Here is a 25,305-nt window from a genome sequence, read left to right on the forward strand (position 1 = left end):
TTGCCATTATTTCTTACTTCTTTTCCATTGATGTAGGCATTGACAGAGTCACATTTCTTTCATTCTCAGTCTGGGTCTAGTTTTATGCTCCCAGGCTAACAGACTAAATGTACAGTCTCTGTGGGCAGTGTGCATTAATGGCCATTAATGACATTAAAGGTATTTATAGGTGAAGGCACATGCCTTCAAACAGGTAACTCTGGTCACATGCCCATAGTCACTAACACGTACACGGTACAAAACACTAGGTCCATTTTTCCTCATTCACAAGCTGAAATGTGTGTATCATTGTGTTCAAGATGTCACACTTACTGCTTCTGGGACATGGGCAACTTACTCCTCTTCCCGAAGAGCAGAAAGTAATAATCTGGTTGAGAGAGGCCCCCATAAGACTGAAAATAGCAAAGTCACTTGATACCAGAGGAGCTACACCCAGCAGATTATCTTGAGCTATTTGCTTTTTTCCTTTCTTCCTTATAAGGACACTACATTTTTTAAACCACCTCTCTAGTGATTTTTTTTTCCCTCTAAGAAAATTCCTTGGGCTACAGCAAGCTTGAAAAGCAGTGGTCTCAGGGGCATGCCAACATTTCCTATGTTTCTGACATTATAATGCATTTCATGTTTTCCACACATCTAGAGAAACACTGATTGCCATCACATTCCTATTATTTCTTGTTTACTTACTGGACATGGTATTGTCTAACATCTGTAAGAGTTTGGGGTTTGAAAGTGCATTTTTGCCTCGAATTATAGGTAAAGTTTGTGATCTGTGCTGCTTATGTCCTTCATGAGTGGACGTGGTATGCATCCTGAAAATTAAATAGGAAGAAATGGTTAAAGTACGAGAGATATGACATATTGATGTTCAATCAAGTATTCTAGATTGAGTCAAATATAAATGACTTTTAAACAGAGATGTTGTATTAGAAATATTGATTACAGGTAACATGATAAAAGGGAGTTTTAAGAATACTTTTGGAGAAATTTTATTTAAGCCAAAAATAGGTTCAGAAGGATAATAATACCAAAGAATGATAGAAGAATAACAGATACTGAATTTAAATCTGAACAAGCATATTCATTATTGTTTATTGAAATCATGAGATTCCATGGGAATTCCATGGGATTCCATCCTGGTAAGGGAGAGAGCTAAGGGGGCCCTGAGTGCAGCTATGTTCCCAGGCCGATGACAATGGACTGCAATGGTTCTCATTCAATGTCTCCTTTGCATGTCCATCTGGGGGAATGAGCCAGTGTTATGTGGAAGTAGGAACACTTCCCATTCTTTACTTTCATTTAAGCTATCATTTGGCCAACATAATAGAACATTTTTTTTTTAGGAAAGCAGGCAATAGGAGATACCCTGAAGAATCAAGCCTATAGAAAAGGCAATGGTTTTCCCTTGGTCACACACTTCAAGGCTCATTTGGTTCTGGCCAAATCAAATGTTCTGGATGGCTTGAGGCCCAGAAGATCTAACTTTGGTTTACAGTGGCCAGGGGAGTCCGGGTCATTCCTGAAGCTACAATAAATAATGGGTTCTGGGCTGAATGGCTTGGACCTTTGGGACTGGTTTATTTCCAGGTTTTGAGTCTATTTTAGTCTGGAATTTCTCAAGGAAAAATCCTGTTTCTAGAAGGGGAAAGGTAGGAATGGCCAGGACTTGTCTAGATCATTCAAGAAGCCTGAAACCTAACTGACCAAACATTAACAAAACTACAGTGACCTCAGGTACATTATTATTGTCTTTAAACATGAAAAGTCAATGTTTATAGTCCTCTATTACCATTTGCAAAACATGCCTATTATGTTTTCTCATTTACTTTCACACAAGGGACCACTTCAAGGAGTCTCTATGGACTAAGAGGCAAAATTTACTCCATGATTTATTGGTTATATACCACTTTTCTATTTCTAAAATTCTTCCTAAAATATAGCCATTTTCATATTATATATTATTATGGTATCTCTGGGAAGAATAAATCAAAGTAGAGAAAATTTTAGCAAAGAATTCTTATTTACTAGACTCAGAGGAGACTTAAAGTAGGATTTCAGGGCAAAATTTTCCGACCAGGTAATTAATAAAGGATGACTCCAGGTCCTATATGCTAGTTAAATCAGTGTAATGACTAGGAAATCTAACATGAGCTTATGGAACCATCCATGCTTCCTCACTGCCCTTGGCCCTTTAAAAAATAATTTGAGCTCTAAAGATACTGCTAACATATTACAAACATTGAGAGGAATGGGGAGATACAACCTCGGCATTTTACTTTGTCACTAGGAGGTTAGCAAATATTAAATGAGTCATTTATTGGAATTATGTCTTTTTGGGTTCAATTAAATTAAGGTACCTATTAACCCTCATCCTATGCATGGCATTGTGCCCTAGTGCACATAAATAAAGCATAATCCTTGCCTCTTAGGTCTTCATAAGCTAGCGGGGCAGATCGGGCAGTAACTGAGAAGTTTTTTCAGAAAAACACAGAGTTATTTGAAATCTGCATTTGGTTTAAAGTATATGCATACATACATTGTGTGTGTGTGCGTATCCACACCCCCATACATATATACACATCCGTATACATATATACCTATGTATATATGTGTACACATATACACATACACTTATACATAGGTATATATGTGTACATACGTACATATATACACATGTATGTACACATATATACACACACGTATACACACAATAAGATTACAAATATCAAGCAAATGCGATGTTACCATTGTGACAAGGGACCTGATGCTTGGCAGGAAGGATTAGATCCTTTGAGAGTTCCATTGTTCTGGGTGGACTGCACAAATTTAAATGCAGCAGCAATTTTTCTGCAAGGAAAACTGATGTTTTAATCATAGCTCCGTATTTGTAATTTACTTATAAACACAGAACGGCAACTGGCAAAGTGATTATTGAACAATGAAATAAGTTCACGTGTTATGAAAAACAGAATCACATTTTCTTCCGGCAATGGGAAATGGGGGTTTAGTGAAGGTGCTGGGGGCTTCGTGGTCTCTCATGAGAAAAGGATGTCAACACAAAAGTTATTCCAGATTCATTTTTCTTTTTAGCTTACTAGGAGTATATTCGTTCTTTCCTTCTTTCCTTTTAATTGAAGAATAGTGTTATATTAGTTTCAGGTGTACAACATAGTGATTTGATGAGTCTAGATGTATGTTGCCATCACCACGAGTGTACCTCATCTGTCCCCAAACAACAAAACCAATAACTATATTCCCTATGCTGTACCTTTTATTCCTGTGACTTATTCACATTGGATGTATTTTCTTAAATAGGAATCGTCTACATTACATCCGCACAAATGATAGATAAGTTAGTTCAGACCATATGGGAAATGTGGTTTCCTTTCAGAAATGTATGTTTTGTGCTTTTCTCTCTCAATAGCTTTAACTAGTTCTAGATCTACTGTGGGTATAGGGCAATCATTAAACTCTTATGTCTACTGTGAGGTCAACCTTACAGTCCTTATGTGCATTTTAAGATTTCTAACATATATCTCTGTAAGTCTAACTGGATACATTACTATTTGTCATATCTTTTTTTAAAAGACCAGACTAACCTATTGGAATTTAAAAGTTATTACCTTATTATATTGCGTTTCCCTAGGTATCTGAAATTTTGAAGACAAACACTAGAAAGGAAAAAAAAGTCACATTCTAATTATTCATGCCCTTTTATTTATACAAACCATTTATTTAAGTTCATTAAAAGAAAAATATTACATTTTCTTTAAATATTTCATGCATTACTATTGATGGGTAGTTCAGCATATGGGTCCTTAGAATGAAAGATGGCATACTGAACTATTTTGAAGCTTCCAGAAGAAAATGTTAATGAACCAACTGTATAACTTACTCCAAGATGCTGAAGAAGTCAGACACCTCCGGGCTGGGTGCTCTTTGCCAATAGGCAATCAGCATCTCTAAAAAGAAACACCATGGGGCATGAGACTTTGGAAATGCAAAGTTTTCCTTTTTTAAAAAATTTAATTTTCAAGAGCTCTCTTTACCCTCTGAAATGGTCTTCATAATGTGAAGAAAGCACATGAGAAGACTCCTGGTTTCTGCTTGATCTAACTTGTCAAATCGAAGCGTCGACCCTATCAAAGACAAGGGTCGAGGGATCTAGGAGTGGAAGAACCAAGAAGGATTGAGTTCGAGTGAGAGCCTGCTGACCCACAAGGCGCTGGGTAGTTGTGAGAAAAGCCCCACCTTTTCACAGTTGTCAGTCTTCTCACTGCTCTTCTCATTGGTGCTTGGGTTGGAGTCAAGACTCGCTAAGGAGGCTCTGGAGTCAGCATGGTTTACTGTAGAAATAGCTATTGATGAAAATGCTGCAAACACAAGCCACAGCACACAGATGGTAATGAGATGTAACAGGCACACACACACAGAGCTAAAATGATGCCCCCAAAAGATGTCCGAGCGTTGAGGTGGTAGCAGTGTTGGGCAAGACTGACATAACAGAGTCTGCAATTGCCATTAAAGACGTGCCACATCGTAAGAATGGTCATGATGGCCACGCCAGCGTTAAGGACTTAGGAAAATTTAGGCCATTATAAATGGAAATAAAGTACAGCTCATTCTGTGATTTCTTAAAAAAAAAACTTTTAAAAGAAAGTTTCTCTTTTAAAAATGCTTTCATAAATGTTCCTAAGGCTGCTTTTGGGGAAGAAGCTTTCAAGTTCTGACAGTTTATAAGAAATGAAGACGACATTTCCAAAATAGTTCTTAAAAGTAAATTTTGAACTTGACGGGCTATTATATTTTAACAGGTTGTATGCAATGAAAGCTTAAAGGTTGTTTCCAGAATGAAGCAATTTAGTAACATCTGAGTAGATCGCTCTTTGAGCCAAGTAAAACTGAATGCTAAGTAGAAGAGGAAGCCCCTGGATGGTTTTCAAAGAAATAAGTAAAGAGACTCTTTAGCTATATAAATATAGTATATTTTGACATACAGAAATTTTGCACGTTGAATTATGGAGTGGGTAAAAAACACGATGATACGTAACATAAACATGGATGAGAGTGAAACACAAGGGTTCTCCCAAGGTCTTAAGTACCTGCTATGGAATTTAAAACATCTTTAGAAAATGAGGCGTCCACAGAGTTTGCATGTTTCATAGCTGACTGGGTGTGAAATCCTCCATTGGGGCTGAGGTCGTCTCTAGACCCCTGCATTTGAAGCATGGAAGAGATTAATGGGAATTGCTGGATTTCAACACTGTAAACCCACACATGCCTTCTTTGTTATGCTTTTGATTTGATGCTATTTGATTTGATCTTTTATATTCCGGCGAAGGTCTTCTGCCAAAGCAGGCCGTAGAAATGAATACTCATAACCATGCTTTTCAACAAACCCATACTCTTAGCCACAGCTTGATTTCTTATGTGATTTTTTCTTTTTACAAGGTAGTGGAAACTATCTTCTAGATATAAACTAAGTGGTTGGAATGGCTACTGACTTTTTACGGATTATACTATAGATTATATATCATTATTATCATGGGTTATCTTATGTATATTACTAGTACTAAAAACTAATTCCAAATACTTATTATGTGCCAGTCTCTATGGTAAGTGTTTTCTACTGGACCATTTAATCCTCATAAGGATCCTGTGATGGAGGAATTCTATCCGATTCTATAAAGAAGATAGTGGATGTTGAAAGAGGCTGGATGACTTATCTAAGGTTACATGGCTAGAAACTGGTATCACTGGGATTTGAACAAGGTCCTCCTCTACACAACATTCCAAAGGCATAGCTCCTAACTTCCAGGTGGTAATATCGTGCCTTCAGCAGTGTGTTAATTCATCCGGGCTGTGAACACAGGCACCCGATCTCAAGTGGCTTGCTGTGCAGTCACTATCATGGCTCAGTGGAGGAGGGATGACAGACAGGCCACTGCTGGGTGTGACTGAAGCACTTGGCTATGCCAACACCGGGTGGTCACGAAACCGATGCAGAAAGGTCGGGGGAGGGAGGTGAATGCTGAGGACAGGACCATGCATGTTACAGAGGAAACTGGTAAAAACTGGACAGAACTGGAAGGTGATACAGAGAACAGAGGAAAATGATGGTTGAGGTGGAAGGCTTCAGGGACCAATCTGGAACAAATGACCGATGCCAACGTCTCAAAATAGCTAGCACGAGGTGCTTAGTTTGCTCACAGTTAGGGGAAAATGGCTCTCCAGGGCAAAAACACAAAACAGGCAAACTCTTTATGAAAATGCACATTTGAACCATTCTGTAAACTGACCTGATTAGATGTGTTGACAGTAAAAGGATACAGGTCCTTTAGGTAAATCCTTGGCATGTTGTCCAGAAGCATGCCGTAGAGGGGCATGTATAAACTTGCTATCTGGGCCTGCTTCTCCTAGGTGGAAAGGTAGCCAAAAGAAATGATTCACATAAAAATCAACAGACTTGTAGGCTTGATATGCATTTAATGCAGTGAGCCACTAAATGGTGTTTAGGGAAGGGAGAAAAGAAAATCACTCACTGGTTCTCTGTATCGATCATCAAATGAATGCTTAGCCATTAGATTTTTTAGGACAGCTAAAGCTAAGTGCCTGATGTCTTGGTCTTCTTGCAGGGCAAAGCCAACTTCTCGGAGTAGAATTCCAATTAAGAAGTGTTTGCGGCAAAATTCATTCGTGACGGAATATTCAGGCATATCTTTGTGAGGAAAGTAAAGAGATCATGTTATTGAAAATCAAACGATCACTTTATAATTCAGAAAGATTTATCCAACAACTGTCAACCCTCTCACTACCAGGGAAGGATTCAGTAATGCACTCTTGCTACAGAGAGAGAAATGAGAGTGGACACTACTATCAATTATATTCACTGTCAGCGGTCAAATTCCATAAAAGTGGTATGTCTACAATGTTATAGGGGTTGAGAGGAGAACAGTTCATTTTCTGTCTGGAGGAATTAGGGTGTGACCGGAGGGAATATGTTAAGATGGGCCTTTGAGGCTGCTGAAAGTTAGGAGGTGCAGAGGGTCAGGAGCCAATGGAGGTGGTGGGGCGTGGGGGTGGAGGAGAAGTTGGGAGGACCAGGGGCCAGGGTTTTGGTGGCACGGATTCCTGAAGGACAGTGTATGAGGATACGTTGGGGGGTACTAGTCAGCACAGCCGTCAAGACAGGGGTGGTGGGAATTGAGACCTGAAGGGCACGTGGGCCCAGATGATGGAGAGACCTGAACACAAATTCTTTAGCTGGCCCCTAGGGCCCTCCACCACTTGGCACTGAAAGTATTCTGTAGCCAGTATTCTGGCTGTAGAAAGTATTACGTCACCGATGCCTTTGAGATCAGTGGCCCGATCAGACCTGTGCTTACTCATTTGTTCACGTGGTGACAGGACATACATGAGTTATTCTGTGGGGAAATGTGGGCAGAAGGCTATAATACAGGAGGTTTGGCCCCAGGGGAGGGAGGGGAGAAGTGAGACGCATCTGGGCTGGGAAGAAGACCCAAGTAGTAGAAGAAATATCACCAGGACAAGTTGGCTGAAGGATGTGAAAAAGCAAGAAAAGGAACATCAAAGGGGGCTGCGAAATTTGGAGCCTGAATTATGGAGAAGTTGGAATATTAAAATTCCCAGTAAAATTTAACGGGTCCCACTTCTAGAACCCGTATTGAGTGCTGACACCGGGCTAAGCACTATGTTGGTGTTATCTTAGTGAATCCTCAGGGTTACCCGTTAGATGCACTGAACTGTTGGAATATCCCAGTTCATCACTGACTAGGAGCAAATGAAACATGTGGAGGTTTGTAGTCCATGAAGATGCTGCTGGGGGTGGAAGAACAGGGAATGTGAAAGTTCTGGAAACACTGGTCCATGGGCTTAGTTTGGTTAAAAACATTTCTCTGTGTTAATTGTGAGTATTCGTGAGGGGCCAGACATAGAACACAACTTTGTAATTCCCAACCTAGGGCTAGAGAAAAGTTCTGCCCAGACTCTTTTTTAAAGATTTATTTATTTATTTATTTATTTATTTATTTATTTATTTGAGAGAGAGAGAATGAGAGACAGAGAGCACGAGAGGGGGGAGGGTCAGAGGGAGAAGCAGACTCCCCGCCGAGCAGGGAGCCCGATGCGGGACTCGATCCCGGGACTCCAGGATCACGACCTGAGCGAAGGCAGTCGCTTAACCAACTGAGCCACCCAGGCGCCCAAGTTCTGCCCAGACTCTTGTAAGAACCTATTTCAAGTAAAAATAATCATCTCAATCTTGAGAAAATAGCTGAAAAACGAGGTTGTGGTTTATTGACAGAAATATAGCGTATAAAACTAGTTACACTGAACAAACATGTTATCGCACATAGCCGGGAATTTTATTTATGATACACCCTAAGAAAATTTCAGATGATTTGGGGAATTAAAAAAAATGTCAAACTCTGGAGAGTAAAATCTGAAAGAATCCAACTTGGCAAAGCATTTAATTATCTGTAACAAAAGTTCAGTCAGCTTGTGGACTTTTTTGATTGTATGATGTTAAACATATGGCTGTTTTTTGGTCTCTGAAAACTGGAAATTTGTAGTATGTATATCTATCAATATTATCTACCAATATTATATGTAGTATGTATATCTCTCAATATTATCAGATTATGATATGGTTATTGATGCTTAGATAATGTAATACAAAATATAATTATTTACCTGATGCATGTAACTCTTGAGTTGATTCCGAAGGTGTCAAAGGATCTGAATTTAATGTAAATAAACAAAAATTTCAGATATACCCATACTCAGATACACACTATATTCATTAACTATGGATAATTTATACTGAAAAATTAAAATGTATTGTCCTAAACTATAAGTGAGTCTCTTCAATAAAGCTTTGTTTCTTGAAAACAAAGACTGTTTGTTTCCTTAAAAAAGAAAGCTATGAACAGAATTATTTTAATTCTTGGCCTTGTACTTGAGCACCTATTTTTTCCATCAGAAATCTGCATGCCACAAAATATATATTTTTATGTTCTCTGTTGATAATATCAAATCTACAAAGAGACTATCAGGCCTTTTCCTGAACTACTGACAAATAGTAAACAACTGGAATCAAAATGATCAAACAGATTTGCTCTTCTTGAGTGTCTTAACCAGCTTGTCCAACCCAATAATAAGTTGGCGCCAGTTTATAAAATAAAAAGGAATACAAAACAAAAGTTGTCCAAAGTAATATTTCTATCTCTTTTTCTATAAAGGCATTTAGATTAAATGTACTTTGTAAATTAGAAAAGAATAGAATAATGAATTAAATAGCTTATGTTTATTCCTTAATGGAATCAAATAGTTTATATTTAAGATTAAAATGACCAAACCTTTATGGTATGGCACACCATAAGAGACTCTTAACCAAAGAGAACAAACTGAGAGTTGCTGGAGGGGAGGTGGGTGGGGGGATGGGCTAAGTGGGTGATGGGGATTAAGGAGGGCACTTATGATGAGCACTGGGTGTTGTAGGTAAGTGATGAATCATTAAGTTCTACTCCTGAAATCAAAATTACACTACATGTTAACTAATTAGAATTTAAATAAAAACTTGAAACATAAAAAAATATATTGAAAACACTTTTATAGGCTTGAAAATGTACTTTACACTATTTTCCCTCCAAAATATTAGTTTTGTATAATACATATAGAAGAAGCTGCAATACATGTGAGGAGGCTCTTTAGCATCTTAGTTTCTGCTTTCCATGAATATCAAAACTGTGCCCTGTGGATAATTTACTCACTGCTTAGAAGCAAAGTATTTTTTCTTTCCTCCTCTCTCCTCTCCTCTCCTCTCCTCTCCTCTCCTCTCCTCTCCTCTCCTCTCCTCTCCTCTCCTCTCCACTCCTCTCCTCTCCTCTCCTCTCCTCTCCTCTCCTCTCCTTTCCTTCCTCCCTCCCTCCCTTCCTTCCTTCTTCCTTCCTTCCTTCTTTTCTTGAGGTATGATTGACTATAACCCTATATTGGTTTCAGGTGTACAACATAATGATTCCATATCTGTATGCACTGCAAAATAGGAGCAGAATATTTTAAGTTCTTTTTTTTTTTTTTAAAGATTTTATTTATTTATTTATTCTTGAGAGACAGAGAGACAGAGAGAGAGGCAGAGGGAGAAGCAGGCTTCCCGCGGAGCAGGGAGCCCGATGCGGGACTCGATCCCAGGACTCTGGGATCATGACCTGAGCCGAAGGCAGACGCTTAACCATCTGAACCACCCAGGCGCCCAGAATATTTTAAGTTCTTAAATCATTTTAGTGTTTTCTTTGCATCTTGATGTTTGATTAGCTTCTGATGGCTAGATGTGTGATGATCATCTTGGTATCTATCTATATTGGTATATATGAAATATATATTAATAAAAGTTATAAATGAAAATATTTTCTATAGACCATTTATGCTTTAGCAAATATGGAAATGAGGAGCCCTATTCTTCCCTGCACAGAAATCTGGGGCTCTTTCTAACCCAGAGATATTGAGTATTTACAGTGCTGCCCTCCTGCCTGCCTTCCTTTCTCCTTTTCAAGGCAAAAGGTTTTTTTTTTTGGTATAAAATTCATGTTGAGGAATTGCATTTTAACATAATTAGACACTTTAATTGATAACTTTAAGTGAATTTGTACTCACAAAATATAACTTCTCCTCCCCATAATTTTATGCCTTTCAAAATCAAAGGAAAGCTATCTTTTGGAGACAATATAGTAAAAGTATTACTGTAGGTTAAAATTCTTTGATTTATAATCACCGATTTTATAATTTTGTTGGCATTCTCTTTAATGAAAAAGGAAACATAGACAAAAATGGAGAAATATAGAGCCACCAACTTCTTTTGCATTTTAGCCTGATTACCTGGGCCTAATGCCTCTGTAACAGCTTCAAGCAAAACCAAAACCAAGGAAATAGTAAAAAAACCCACCAACACATAAACAAAGGTAAAAACAAATAAACAAATCCAAATGTTCACTTTGGAGGAACTGATGAAAATTCTGGGCGTTACCTGGAATGTTTGCTGATCTTATGGGGAGACACAAAGGAATAAAGTGTTCATGCTGACAGACTTCTTGAAGAAAATCAAATTTATATTGGCATAAGGTCTGAAAAAGAGGCAAACTGAATGACTATTATTTACACACCAAGAAGGTTGATAAAAAAATCTGCACTTGAATCTTATACCTAGAAAGAAGATGTAGTTACTTTTGTGTACTTCTGTTGTTGAGCTTCTAAGAGATAATGATCTTACGGAGCGGTATTTTCCACTTCTTTTAGCTTGTATCAGCCCATGTTTATTCTGAGAGGGATCGTATCTCACCACAGGTACAGAGCTCTAAAACTACGCTCAGCTCATAGAACAGGTCACTGCAATCCACCCTTCCGATCCAGCGCTAAGGAAAACAATGGTGCATGTGATCTAAGACCAGAGATTTTCTCCGTAGGCCCTTTGTTCTCAGAGTAAATTATTTAATTTCACTTCTTTCCTGCCCTTGCAAACAGGTCTGACCCCTCAATAATGTTTTGATTGGGACAGTGATTAATGGAATCCAGCCATGGTCTAAGACAACTTAATACATGTGTTAAAAACAATCGCATAAGAAGGAACAATTAACACATTCGTAAATACTCCCTGTCGTGGAGACTAAGTAATCAATTTTTAAGATCCAGTTAGGTTGTTTTCATTATAATCATTAATATCAGCCAATAAAATAAAATATATTCCATTTGCTCAGATATTTTAGAGTTATATTTTGTGACAACTTTAGTTAGTAATTTAAAAGGCTCTCATTTCAAACAAGAATAGTATTTGACTCAATCCTTTGTGCATCAAAGTGAATAAGAGCATAATTAAATTGTATGTTAATTATTTTTCATTGAGTATGTTCTGTTTGGTGTCTGAAAAAAAATAATTTAGGTCTACTGGATTTATACCTAAAAGGATAGTCTGCAAATTTCATGTATAATTGGAGCCCTAACAAAGAATATTCTTTCAAAAAATATTTACAGAGGGAATTGGATTCTCAAAACCCAAACGACATATAATCATATAATTCCCTCAGTCAAAAGTAAATCTTCATTGCCCCAAAAATAATGTTCAGATTCCTAAGCATAGCATGAATGGATATAAGAAGATTACTATTTATTTTTGGCTTCTCTACATTCATTATTCTTTCCCAATACCTAGATAATTACCCCTGGGGGACTTTCCTTCTTCCCAATGGGCAAAGGTTAATGGGGAACTATTAATTTAGGAGCCCTGTCTTCCTTCCTTAAAAGTCAGGCATATGACCCAAAGCAGGTTGGTCACACATTTCCTCTCTGGAATGTAAATCTTAAGCAGAGGGTTAAGAGAAAGAAAATGGTTCTTGGCAAAGCAGTTGCAGACCTTGGCCACATGGTTCTTCCTTTGCAATTATTCTTGTGCCCTGGTCCCTGTTCTTTCTCAAGCTCAGCTCTCCAGCTCTTTCATGGATGCCATAATGCTTCTAATAGTTTCCCTTTGCTCAAACTGGCATAATTTTTTGTTGCTTGCTACCCAAAGAGACTTAACTGGTACAACTTTCATGATCTGGCCCATTTCCAGCCTTATTTCCCTCCAGCATATGTCCTCAAACTTGAGAGCACGTAAGAATCACCTGAAAGCCTTATGGCAATAGAGATTTCTGGGACCTACCTGCCACAGTCAGCTCTGACATCACTGGGCTGGGAACCACACTTTGAGAATCACTGCTCTCTATACAGCACTGTTCCCAGTCTATCTCCCAACACATTCTCCCTATTTGGGAAGGGGGGGGTCAACTGTCCATTTTGCCCTAGACTGAAGGATTTCAGAAAAGTGAGACTTTAAGTGCTAAATCCAAGACAATCCCAAGCAAACCTGACTATAAGAATTGCAGCTGAAAAGAACCACTCCTTTCACCACCCACAGCAAATAGAAGTGAAGCATACATGTTCATTCCACACTCCACACACCACAGTCCCCCATTAAGAAAGGATTTGGGAGACTAACTCAGATGGACCATTTTAAAAGGCTGCCTCTCATTGGGATAGGAACTATTTTTTGATGCAGAGAAAGGATAGGCTAATGCTTTAGGCAGACAAACACAGAGACTAGTTGATTTATTTATAATGCAATGGTTTAGAAAGCGACCACTCCCACACTTGGTTCTTACCTTGAGATCACCAGAGGAGAACATGCTGATGTAATTGTTAACCATCTTAAATACAAAGCCCCGATCCATAAATGTAAAACAGCGCTAAAAAATATAAAATTGTAAATTCAGACATTTTTACTTTAAAGGTCATTAAAGATTTTAGAAAAGGTGATTAAATATATTGAAGTAAAATGACATTTAACTAAATGTGTTGTGTAATAAATGTTTAAAAAAACCTCTACAATATGTTTAAACATTCATCCACGTATGGCAACCAATTAAAATGTGAGATAGAGTGCACACACCAGAAAGTTATAAACCCCTATTTGTCAATTTTATAAAACACCACTTAGAGTTTTGTAGTGAAATATTATACCCCTTTCCTTTCCATACAGGCTTTAGCTTTTACTTATCTATTTATTTTTTTAGTCACTTAGTTACCTTTTATTACTCTTTTTTAGTAATTTGACTCCACAGTTTGCCGGGTGAAGATCCTTTGCTGGATAGGAACAGCGGTAGCAGAGGTGGGTCAGGAAAGCCTTTTTAAACCTCTGGCTTCCTTCAACAGAGTACTTTGGAGTGAGGAGTGAAGGTAAGAGACCCTGAGATTTCCATCTCTTACTCTGTTGTCAAACTCTCTTAACTATAATATGGAGAGTCTCAAACAGCAGGTAGGTTGGGAGGAGACAGGCAAACATCCCAAGTTGGCACAGCACGCTCTCTCCAAAAGACCAGTGGCCATGTAAGCAGTGACCAAGCAACAGTGGCCAAATGACTGCACTGAAGGGTGAAGTAGGAGGTACAGACCATCTTGGGGAGGCACCACTGAAGGTTTCCATATGGAGGTCATCACTGTGTGCGTGGGTTTGATTCTGTCATCCACATGGATGTGGGAACGTACATGGGAAAATCTTACAGCTGCTGCACCACTTAGTATGGAAGGTTTCTTTCTTGTCTCAAGAGTTCAGGATGGTCCATTGCAAAGGCTGTGCATTTTTTGGATCTCTTCTCAATTTTACAAACAAATCTCTTTTCTCAGAAAGGACTGGACATAAAATTTTGTCATAGATAGTATATATACCAAGTGGATAGTCTCTCACTGAAATCCATCTGGGCATAAAGAAGAACTATTTTCTCTAATATGTTCTTCCAATTGTTATGGAGGTCATTTCTATTTTTGTTTTGTTTTCCTTTCCCTTGTTCTTTCGTTTCTTCTGAGTGGTTTTTATGTACCTACTCATTCCTTAATATGGTAGTATGCTGCCTCATTTATATTTTCATTTTTAATATGAATTTAAGTTCTTCAGATAACTCTCCATTCACCAAAAAGTAAATGGCTCCTGTGTCCTCCCATCTGTCGTAGACAGTGGGGAGAGGCAGACACCAGAGCATAGTTATAGGCTCAGAAGATGTAAAGCGATAGGGGAGGAGGGAAGGAAAAGAGGGCTTTTGCATCTTCTGCACAACGTGGGGTCCCAGCAGGTATGTCAAATCTTTGCCGGTTCTCCAGCTGCAGGAGTTAGCCCCCAACCTTGAAATATCCCTAATGTGGAGCTTTTCCAGAGAAGACCCCTTGCTGTCTTCTTTCTGTTGGAAAGGGATTTGGGTGTGACCTTACAGAGAGAGGAGGACCATCCAATAAAACTGTGGGCTCTAGAAACATCTCAATTAAAAATCAGGTGAGAAAGAACCCCAGGGATGTCAGTGGTAAAGACACAAGGGCTCTTTGACTCAGTGGAGGAGGGGCTGGTGAGTTCTCTCCCTGAACCTACTCAGTTGTCACTTCCGGGGGGCTACGGTGCTTATTCTGCAGAGCAGACCTGATAGCTTTTGAAGGAGGTCAAACCCCAGCACCAGTGAATAGGGAAGATGGGGAGAAGGCTGCCTGCCCTGGGGATCTAGGAAAACCCATTTGCGGTTTCTTGAGATTGAAGAAAGACCTATGTGGTAAGTTTGTTATCCTCTTTCCAAGGGGCAGTGATGAGGAAAGGGGGTCATTCCCAGGATTTAAGATCAGCAGAATCAGCCTTCTGCTTGCAGAGAGCCCTCCTGCAGGTCAAGCTTCATCAGGTGTCTCTCCTGTCATGGGTCCATCGCTTAACTCAGGGGCAGAGGCTCTTCAGCCCATTGCTGAAGTCTGGAGGGGCCTCTCTGCTTTTGTTTAAAAATAATCTATATTAACAGTTTATATTAACAAAAAATAATTTGTAGCAAGCTTTGGCGAACTATGGCCCATTGGCCCAAATTGCCTTACTGTCTATTTTTTTAAAGATTTATTTATTTATTTGAGAGAGAGAGCAAGTGGGGGGAGGGGCAGAGGGAGAGAGAGAATCTCAAGCAGACTCCCTGCTGAGCATGGAGCCAGACCCCAGGGGGGTGGGGGGGCCTCGATCTCACCACCCATGAGATCATGACCTGAACTGAAATCACGAGTCTGACACTTAACAGACTGAGCTACCCGGGTGTCCCCACTGTCTATTTTTGTAAATAAAGTTTTATTGGAACATAGCCACACCCAATCATTTACATATTGTCTATGGTGAATGGTTTATGTTTTTAACATAACTATAGTGCTACAATGGCAAAGTTGAGTAGTCCTGCCTGAGACTGTATGTCCTGCATAGCTAAAGATGTTTAGTATTTGGCCCTTTATGAAAAAAGTTTGCATATTCCTGAACTGGAGGATAACTTATACCCTATCAAAATTTTCTCAGTTTGGTTTAATAAACTAAAAGCCAAATATTTTAAATTATGTGCAAAAATATGTTGTTGTCATCAAAGAATATTTATTTTATTTAACCAATTGTGAGGACAACGATAATTGTTTAGTCTATCATTCATTCAGTGAAGAGTATGAAACCCCAAATTGTGAAACAAATCAGATGAGAGTCCTTGCCTTTCTCTATATGTTTTACAAAACCATTGGTCCTACTAGTTCTTTTTTCATCTTGGATACTTGTGTTTGCCCCTGTGCTAGACATTAGCTTAGGTACCACCCACAGCAACTTTTGCATGGATGAGCTCCACGGAAAACACTTATTTATTAAAAATCATAGAACATTTAAATCAAATAGAGTAAATATGAAGACCTTCCTGTTTTTTTTAAGATTTTATTTATTTTTTAGAGAGCGAGCGAGAGAGAAACAGCATGAGAGGGGAGAGGGCCAGAGGGAGAGGCAGGCTCCCCGCTGAGCCGGGAGCCCGATGTGGGACTCGATCCCAGGATCCTGGGATCACGACCTGAGCCGAAGGCAGACGCCCAACCATCTGAGCCACCCAGGTGCCCCGAAGACCTTCCTGTTTTCAGAGACTCACTTATCTACCTTCTTGTGATGTTTACAGAGAAATATCGCAGATGTTTCTTTAAACGTATTTTACTACACGAAGACTGTCTCCTATATTAGATGATTTCCAAATGTTGTCCAAAGCTAACTGAAATAAAGTGATTAGTCAGGCACGTGTGTCAAAAGATATGTCTGTCTAAGCAGGAAAATACAAATCACACTGAACTTTCCTTTGCTTATCTCCCTGGTATTATGCCTGCATAAGAAGAGTACCTAGATGGATTCGCTCAGGGAACTGGAGTTGTGACCCAGATTGGCAGTAAAAAGAAAAAAGACAAAAACTCCATAGGTATTCATGGATCCCTTTGTATCCTATCTACTTCCAGGAGAGAATAGTAAGAGAAAGGCACAAGGTTTTGGCTTAGTTGCTACAAAAATATCACTTGCCCATAATATGGTACGAAGGAGGGCACATTCTCACCTAGGACATTTTTATGTGCCCACATCAGAGATACTGCTCTCTCCATTCTTGGAAAACAGTCCTGGCACAACTATGGTGTGAAAATTATATTTCAATTGTGAAATTTCAAAGCCAGTTCATTCACAGTATTTGATTACTAATGTAGAATTTAATAACCAAAAGAGGCAAAAGTCATTTGAAGCCCGAACTGAGCAAATAACCATTATCAGATTTCTGGGAACATAAGATATTTATAATGCCAATAGCAGGAGTGGGCAATGTGGAGCAGCTGAAAGCTCAAAGTTCATCAATTCACAGGCATTGTGCCAAATGACTACATTCAACTCTACACTTTAATCACTCTCTCTCCTTTTCCCTTTTCTTCTCCTAGTTCAAAAGGTTCATCTAATAATCTTTACAAAAAGCTCAAAAAAGTTTTCTGGGTCAAATAGATGCCATTAAAACTAAAATTTGAAAACCATGCCTGGCAGAAGATTACAGGAACGGGGAGGGAAAACAGAATGAGAAGAAATTAGAGAGGGAGACAAACCACAAGAGACTCTTAACTATGGGAAAGAAACTGAGGGTTGCTGGAGGGGAGATGGGTGGGGGGATGGGGTAACTGGGGGATGGGCATTAAGGAGGGCACGTGATGTGATGAGCACTGGGTGTTAAATGCAACTGATGAAATACTGAACTCTACATCTGAAATTAATGACCTACCATATGTTGGCTACTTGAATTTAAATTAAAAAAAAAAAAAGACAACCATGCTTGTAGGATGGACTTTTATAATATACAATATATTAAACTGTTTCCTGGAATGAGTATTACTTTCGATTTGCAGTCCACATAATCTATATAATCTTACAGACTTTTAAGACTGTAGACTTAAAGACTATATTTGTTTATCTATTGTCAGTCCATGCTTTTTACCCACAAATGTCACAAAACCACTGTTAACCACTGTTAGCTCTCTACTCCATCCTGTCCTTTTCAATCTTGGACATTTTTTACTTGCCCCCAAGTGAGACATTAGTTTATGTACCAAAAGAAGCAACTTTTGTATAAATGAGCCCCAAAGGAAACACATTTATTCCAACAAATGTAGAGCATAAAAGCCTAGGAAGGTAGATAAAATTCTTTTCTCTTTTTAAAAGACTTGCTTGTTCGTCATTCTTTGCAATTTAGGGAAGAATATTGCAGATGTGTCTTAAACATAATTTGCTTACAAATTGGACAGTTTATCATTTTTTCCAAATTTTCTCTTCTATCAAACACTTCAAGTAAACTACTAGCATAGTAATAAACTTTATTCCCACAGGTCTTAAAATGTGGTAGAAAACTAGAGTAACTTTTTCTTCTTTACCCTCTTCATCACTAACTCTGACCATCCCTTTTTCCTTCTGAAAGCAAGAAAAAAGCAAAAAGAAGAGGCAAAATAGTGAAGAAAAACAGTGAATTTAAGATGAGACCACATGTAGTGTATAATTTGAAATGATGTTTAATACATTAAAAATGGATTTAACTGGGTTAAAACTCACCAAAGATAATTTGGACTAATTTTATATCTACCTCCATGGCCTCTTAGCTTTCTTTATATAGTTAGTATTTATTTATAAATTCTTACACTTATCTGGTATGTTCTGGCGTGTATCATAAAGATACAAGAAAAGTGGCTTCATCAAAGTTACAATAGTCAATAGCTGGGCAAAAGAAGGAATAGAAGAAAAACATTTTCTAGTTGGATGTATTTTTTTTTTAAAGATTTTATTTATTTAAGAGAGAGAGCAGAGCGAGAGAAGGAGCACGAGCGAGGGGGGAGGAGGGGCAGAGAGAAAGGGAGAGGGAGACACAGGCTCCACGATGCAGGGTTTGATCCCAGGACCTTCGGATCATGACCTGAACTGAAGGCAGATGTTTAACAGTCTGAGCCACCCAGGCGCTCCTTTCTAGTTGGATGTATTATCTGTTAAATGATACACCATCATTCTACATTAGCTTTGTTTTTGTTTTTGTTTTTGTTTTTTTTGACTAAGCATATATTTTTCTCCTCAATTCTATCTTTAATGCAAAGAAACATAACTATAATACTATATGTGTGTGTGTGTAGAGTTTAATAAGTAGTTTCTCAATACTTTAATTGATCGTTTTTAAAACGTGATTAGTGCATAACAAAAATGCCAAATTACCAAAAGTTCCCAGAGTGGTTATTTGACATCATTGTTGGAGCTATAGCCAATCCAGAACACCACTTCAAGGCAGAAATGCCCCAAATCATACGCCACAGTGCAGCTTTTCCTTTAAAAACCTCATTTTTCTCTTTAAGAATGTTTAGAAATACTATGATTTGACAATAGTCAAATGGATACTTTTATTAAAACTTGGTATTTGTTCTAGGTGACTCCAAATGGGAAAAAAAAATTAAAACGTATGATGCATCAATAGAAGTATTCACCTAATAGTGCTCGTTTTGACTCTATCATAAATGGAGATGTGAATTGATTAACCTTTAGAGTAGCTCACATCCAAGATCATGAAGGCATGAACGGAACAGCAAACTTTTAGAACTGTACCTTAAGAAATCTGGCAACGCTGTGATTTGCCCTTCTTGTTTCTTCAAGGGCATCCTTGTATTTCCAAGTCACGTGATCGCATAGGACCATGACAAGATTGTCCAACTCATTCTGGTAAGATTCAGGAAATCTTTGAGCCCGAGAAAGCTAAGGAAAGAATGGATCATTTCTTTATAATGTGACATGTGAAATCCTAAGCCTGGAAAAAAAAAGAAACTGAAAGACTGCATTTTGTATATCATCAAACAAAAAGAGTCCTTTTGGAAACCTGAAAGCGATAATAAAATAGAAACCCTTTTAATGTCAAGATCATGATTTCCACCATTTTCATTTTATGTTTCCTTCTATTTTGGCCAATGATCTTTTTTCACTTTTTCATTAAAAAGTAAAATACATATTAATTGCAAACTATTCAAACAGTGTAGAAGTGTAACATGTTCTATGACCTCTCACATATTAATTCCCCTTCCCTCTTAAAAAATAATTATAATGAATATTATTCTAGATTTATGTTGACACAGTTCTCTATTTAATTTAAAATCGATTATTTTAATTTTTTAAGACTAGGCATCCCCCAACTATATGACATCAATGAATGAGTAACTGAATGAATACAGATGTTGGCTTGAAATGTTCTCTAGTAAGTTCCAGGTGGTCTTCTCTGAAAAATTGATTTCAGCTTTATTGAGCTATAATTGACATATAAAAGTATGAGAAAGTTAAAGTGTACATTGTGTGTTTTTTAAAAGATTTTATTTATTTATTTGAGAGAGAGAGCGAGTGAGTGAGAGCACGAGCACAGAACGAGAGGGGGAGAGGGAGAAGCAGACTCCCCACTGAGCAGGGAGACGTGGGGCTCGATCCCAGAACCCTGAGATCATGACCTAAGCCGAAGGCAGGCGGCTTAACCCACTGAGCCACCCAGGTGCCCCTATATTACGGTGTTTTGAGACACATGTACATTGTGAGAGATTCCTTCCATCTAGTTAACGTATCCATCATCTCACATATTTATCTTTATTTTTTTGTGTGAGAACATTTAAGTTTTACTCTGTTAGCAAATTTCAATCATACGACACACTGTAATCACTGTGTTTTACATCAGATGCTCAGCCCTTATTCATCTTGTACCTGCAAGTTTGTACAAGCTGATCCTAACCTCACAGTCCCAGCATATTCAGCAGCAGGCCAGTGGGACCTCAGTCAAGAGATGTGCCACCAGATACATGCATGGACCTAAACTCTCTGGGTCCCCAAAGACCACCCTCAGGTCCAGGAATCTACTCCTCCTGTTGCACCTCCTGCACAGGAGGGGAAAGTTTCAGCAGCTAAGTCTTCCCATCTATCTGTAGTTCGTGAATTTACCCAGACCTTCGCACGAGGTAGGCAAGTTTGATTCATCTTTACAAGTTGGCTTTAAAATTTAATTTAAAATTTCACGATAGAAACACAAAATTTAGAGATCGACTGAACTGTATGTTTCTAAAATTCTCTGCACCCAGCCTTCCATGCTGCAAGAATAAAAACTACGGAGGATGAAGTTACAGGAATCACTTAGAACAAACAGCGGTTCCACCGTGGGATGCTGCTGTGGGTTAGCACTGGCTTTTTTCTTTTCTTTCTTTCTTTTCTTTTTTTTTTTTTTAACTAAGTCCAGGCCCTCAGGTGCTTCTGTGCACTGGATTTTTTTAAGTCAATTTACCAGGACATTGCTATATAGATCTTTTGGGATATTATGATTACCTTCCATGTATACTTAACACTTAGTGTGGAAATTAAATTAAATTAACAACAAATAAACCTAAGTGATTTAATCACATGCATCATTTTTCATTCTGCTCCATATACCTTGGGAAACAAGGGTAAGCAATTTACCTACATGAAAGCAACATTCACTTTTTAAATAATCAAAGCACATTTGTAGATTTCCTCTTTTCCTTTTGTTTATCTTCTGAGATGCATGAAACTGACCAGCACCGACATTTTCTTCACACCACCACACGTGTTGACAACTTGGGTTTTGAGATTCCCTCTGTTTCTCTCTCTTTTTGTCTTCTTCTCAAACTCCCCTTATGGCTTACTCCCACTTTTAACCCAAAGATGCTCTGACTCATTAATACACGAGTAGTATTTTCAACTGTTCTCCAGAAGTATATCCCAAAGGCTCGAGGTGGGAGAATTTCTGCTCCAGTGATTGTGGATTTCTGTCTCAAGACAGAGGAAAAAAGGGGGCAAGGGGTTGGCATAGTCTGATCTCAGGCAAAAGAGCCAGAACAGGTTGGAAGAATCTGGGCTATTATACCATGTATGTCGCCAGGGGCAGGCGTAGAATGCATGGGCTGACGTTCAGGAATTTGGCAGTTTTTTAGGAACAAGAGGCTGATGGGAAACAAAAGGTTAGCCAGTACAATGAACTTTTTGCTACTAGAGATGAGTGCAGAGAAGGCATCAAGCAGTTCCTAGTAAACAGAAGCTCGCCTTGGTCAAGACAGCCGGGGTCATGTGGAGGTGCTATCTGCCTCTCAGGGGATTTAACCAGACATGTTTTCTCACCTCCTCTAAACTACCACATTCCATTGACAAAAACTGTTTTAATGGTGGGGAAAGCCATCCACTTCACAATTGAAAAAAAAAAAAAGAAAAGAAAATGCAGATAGCTTGAGAGGTATTTATTGTGAATGCTTTTGAGTCAAATGATGGTGTCAGGACTTTCTTACTCTGATGCATGGAGATGGTTAGAAAACTGGAGGGTGTTGGGGCCCTGGAAGAAAACTGGAGTGTGGGGTTGCCTATGAAGGGGACAGTGAGAAGGCAACTGGAATCTATGAAGATAAATGGTTAGACGCAAAGACGTGGCCCATAATGAGTTCCTTTATTCTTAACTGTTCACAAGGGCGTCTGTGACCTATTTGAGCAGGTATGTACTGGTGGGAATGAAAGGATTTTAGTCCAACCCGTTCTTTTTACAGATGAGAAAATAGGCTCTGAGATATTAAATGTCTTTTTTTTTTTTTTTTTTTTTTTATCATCTAACAGGTTAGTGGTAAGGCAAGGATTAGAGTGGTGAAGTTACCTAACTCCAACACAGCTTAAAAACAGAGAGATAGGAATCATTCTTATCTTCACATTAGATTTTCTCTTCCTTCCAGACAGGAGGTTTTTCTCTCTGGAAGAAGGAGGGCAGACACAGCTAAAAAGCAAATATAAGACCTAAGAGTTAAGTTAGGGAGTTCCAGAGATGATTAAATGTCCAGCCAAGGGAGATCTGTTATGCTTGGGTCAAGCCATGGCTGGAGAGACTGTGGTGTGGAGGCATGGCTGGGGACATCTGGGTGGATGACCTCAGCCCTCAGCACTGGTAGAAGGGCCCTACTCCTCCCTACTAGGAGATCACATTTCTCCCAGGTGGGAGACCCTGCAAAAACCTTTCCCTGCAAGGCAGTAGGCAAATCCTTCAGGAGATGTCCCTCCTCCTTCCCCCGGAGCTCAGGTCAATAACTGGGGTTAAGTCCCGGCTTAACCCAGCTATAAACCTGCTGTGCCTAAGAAGATAAGACAGAGTATACCCCAAGGAGCTGTAAGAGCTGGCCTGTGCCAAGCAGGAGCCATGGCAGTTCCTTTGAGATTGAATGTTGAATGTGTTTTGATCAAGGGGGCCAGAAAGGAGAGTGAAGAAGTTAAAACTCATTGACATGGGGGCACTTTATCAGGACTTGGGATGAAATAATCCCGTTCATTGTTAGGATGGCTCTTAGAACCTGGAGATAGCACATTCCAAGCAAAGGAAAACGAGAATGCTTGAGGTGCCCTGGCAGATGACAGAGGAAGTAATAAAGAGGCCAGAGGAAAGTGGATATGTAGGAATGCATATATTGGGATCAGAAGACCCACTGGAGGATCAGGTTCTACAGGAAGGTCCGGGAGACACACCATCCAAACCAAAGCCATCAAGAAGGTGCTGGGACCTTCAGAAGTTCAGTGGTCTCCCGTCTGAAGGTGAGATGGGCGGGCAGTCACAGTGCTGGCTCGCTAACAGCCATGCAGATAATCTTCACCAAAATAACAGAGGCCACGTGATGGTACTTAAACTCCAGGAGCCAGAGGGCTGTGATTATCCTAACAGATGGCAAGGCTGGAGGACAGCCAAGGGGGCTAGACTCTCAGGGAGTTGTACAGCTAGTTAATAATGTGTGTGTGGGGGCAGCCCTATGGGAAAAACAGACAGCAACCAACAATGACAATGTTTAACCCACCAAGAGGGCAAGAATGGACTATCAGAAGATGAGGACGTTTGCTCCAAAAAATATTCACGATGCCTTTCTCTGTTCCTGGACCTGAGTCAATTTTCAGATCTGGTACACACTGATTGAAGAAGAGACAAAGTCTCTAAAAGACACCCCCTGCAATACTTCAGTAAGTATATATTGTAATGATTCTGTCAGTCCTTCTACAAAGGACCCTATAGCCATTTACTCAGGTGACCACACTAGGGAGAGGGGATTACTCATATATTTCAAGCACTATTAAACACAAGATCTGAGTTGATATTGATATCTGAAGGCCAAAAGAATCATCACATTCACTCTGTTAGAGTGAGAACTTATAGGGATCAATAAAAGTCCTGACTAAAATTCTGTTAATAGTGGGTCTGCTGTTTTCAAAGATCCACCCAACAGTCATTTACCTGGTGCAAATATATAATTATACATTATGCATTGACGTAATTAGCTTTAGAGTAGGCTTACACTGGATGTTTGGCCTGTGGAGCTTTCCTAGTGTAAAAGGCCAAGTGGAAATGTCTGACACTGCCCCTTCCTGACCAACAGTGTAAATGAAGATGATATCAATATTCACCACCATCCCCACCCCAAGCAATATTCTGATTTACTCTCTTGGTGGCAGAGGGGTAGAGTCAGAGGTTTCCCCTTGGTCTTACCCACTATGGGAGTTCAGAGAAATCTCTGTGGAGCTCAGGTGGTCAATCCACTTGAGTCTTTCTTGATCCTCCTTACCCAGTCATAACTACGAATGGTCTGAGTAGAGTGTGATTATCAGAGGCTGAGATCACTCTAGACCACTCTGATTGAGGGCTGGGTCACACCACAGTGTGGTAAGTCACCAAGACCTTCAGAGCTGCTGGCTGAGGGTGAGAGGAATCAAAAATGGACAGTAGAGGAGGGAGATGATGAGATCAGGTAGGGCCCTGAGACATACTACCATGACAGGAGTTATAGGTAATTCCATTAGCCTCCCTCTTGTCAATTTCCTTTCAGGAAGAGAGGCCCATGGGAACTGTGGAAGAGCAGGTTCAGGAAGTTGTGTGCCATGTTGTCCAAACCATGGACTGTGGCAGCCATGGATGTGCACAGCTCCGATGTTCCTTCAAAACAAAAATCTACTGGGAAGAACATAAATAGTTGCTAAACTTTTGGGATCCTCTCAAGTGTTCGTGCCAAGGCCACACTCTCCCGAGGCTGCTCCAGGTTAATAACTGAGCTTGCAGAGACACCAGAACCAGCCCATCTGTCCCATGCAGGACTTCTAACAAACATTCTCTGCTCTCAGATTGCCCACTGGCCCAGCCAAAATCTTCCCACTGCAGAGAGATTTTTCGCCAAACCTCCTTCCTTCCTTCCCCATCTCCTTCCACAGATGTCAAAACTTCCTGGTCCTCTTGTCCTTCCCTCTCATCATTTTGCACTTCTAATTTTGTCCTGCCTCCTGAAGGACCTGTACTGACACACAATCATTTCTCCCACTTAAAAAGCAATTAACATAAATTGCTAAGGTTTATG

At 39.4% G+C, this 25,305-nt stretch overlaps 1 protein-coding gene across 4 annotated transcripts in view; it reads right to left on the reverse strand.

The window, feature by feature from the left end:
- DOCK10 (dedicator of cytokinesis 10) overlaps positions 1-25,305 on the reverse strand; it is a 256,600-nt gene that overhangs the window by 32,788 nt on the left and 198,507 nt on the right. For 3 of the 4 annotated variants that reach the window (XM_064587156.1, XM_045867857.3, XM_045867858.3), the window contains exons 28-40: positions 19,511-19,657; positions 13,209-13,292; positions 11,042-11,138; positions 8,713-8,757; positions 6,543-6,718; positions 6,300-6,416; positions 5,103-5,214; positions 4,252-4,373; positions 4,050-4,164; positions 3,896-3,962; positions 3,624-3,671; positions 2,746-2,847; positions 688-812 (exon numbers count right to left, since the gene is read on the reverse strand). In XM_064587156.1, coding sequence (XP_064443226.1) covers positions 688-812; positions 2,746-2,847; positions 3,624-3,671; positions 3,896-3,962; positions 4,050-4,164; positions 4,252-4,373; positions 5,103-5,214; positions 6,300-6,416; positions 6,543-6,718; positions 8,713-8,757; positions 11,042-11,138; positions 13,209-13,292; positions 19,511-19,657 — 1,357 coding nt within the window. The remainder of the gene's footprint in view (positions 1-687; positions 813-2,745; positions 2,848-3,623; positions 3,672-3,895; positions 3,963-4,049; positions 4,165-4,251; positions 4,374-5,102; positions 5,215-6,299; positions 6,417-6,542; positions 6,719-8,712; positions 8,758-11,041; positions 11,139-13,208; positions 13,293-19,510; positions 19,658-25,305) is intronic. The other variant, XM_054505990.2, reaches the window with a different exon arrangement.

The sequence above is a fragment of the Mirounga angustirostris genome, unplaced genomic scaffold, assembly GCF_029215605.1.
Source record: "Mirounga angustirostris isolate CCGP_5_RB_7025 unplaced genomic scaffold, mMirAng1.0.hap1 SCAF_3, whole genome shotgun sequence".
Taxonomy (NCBI): domain Eukaryota; kingdom Metazoa; phylum Chordata; class Mammalia; order Carnivora; family Phocidae; genus Mirounga; species Mirounga angustirostris.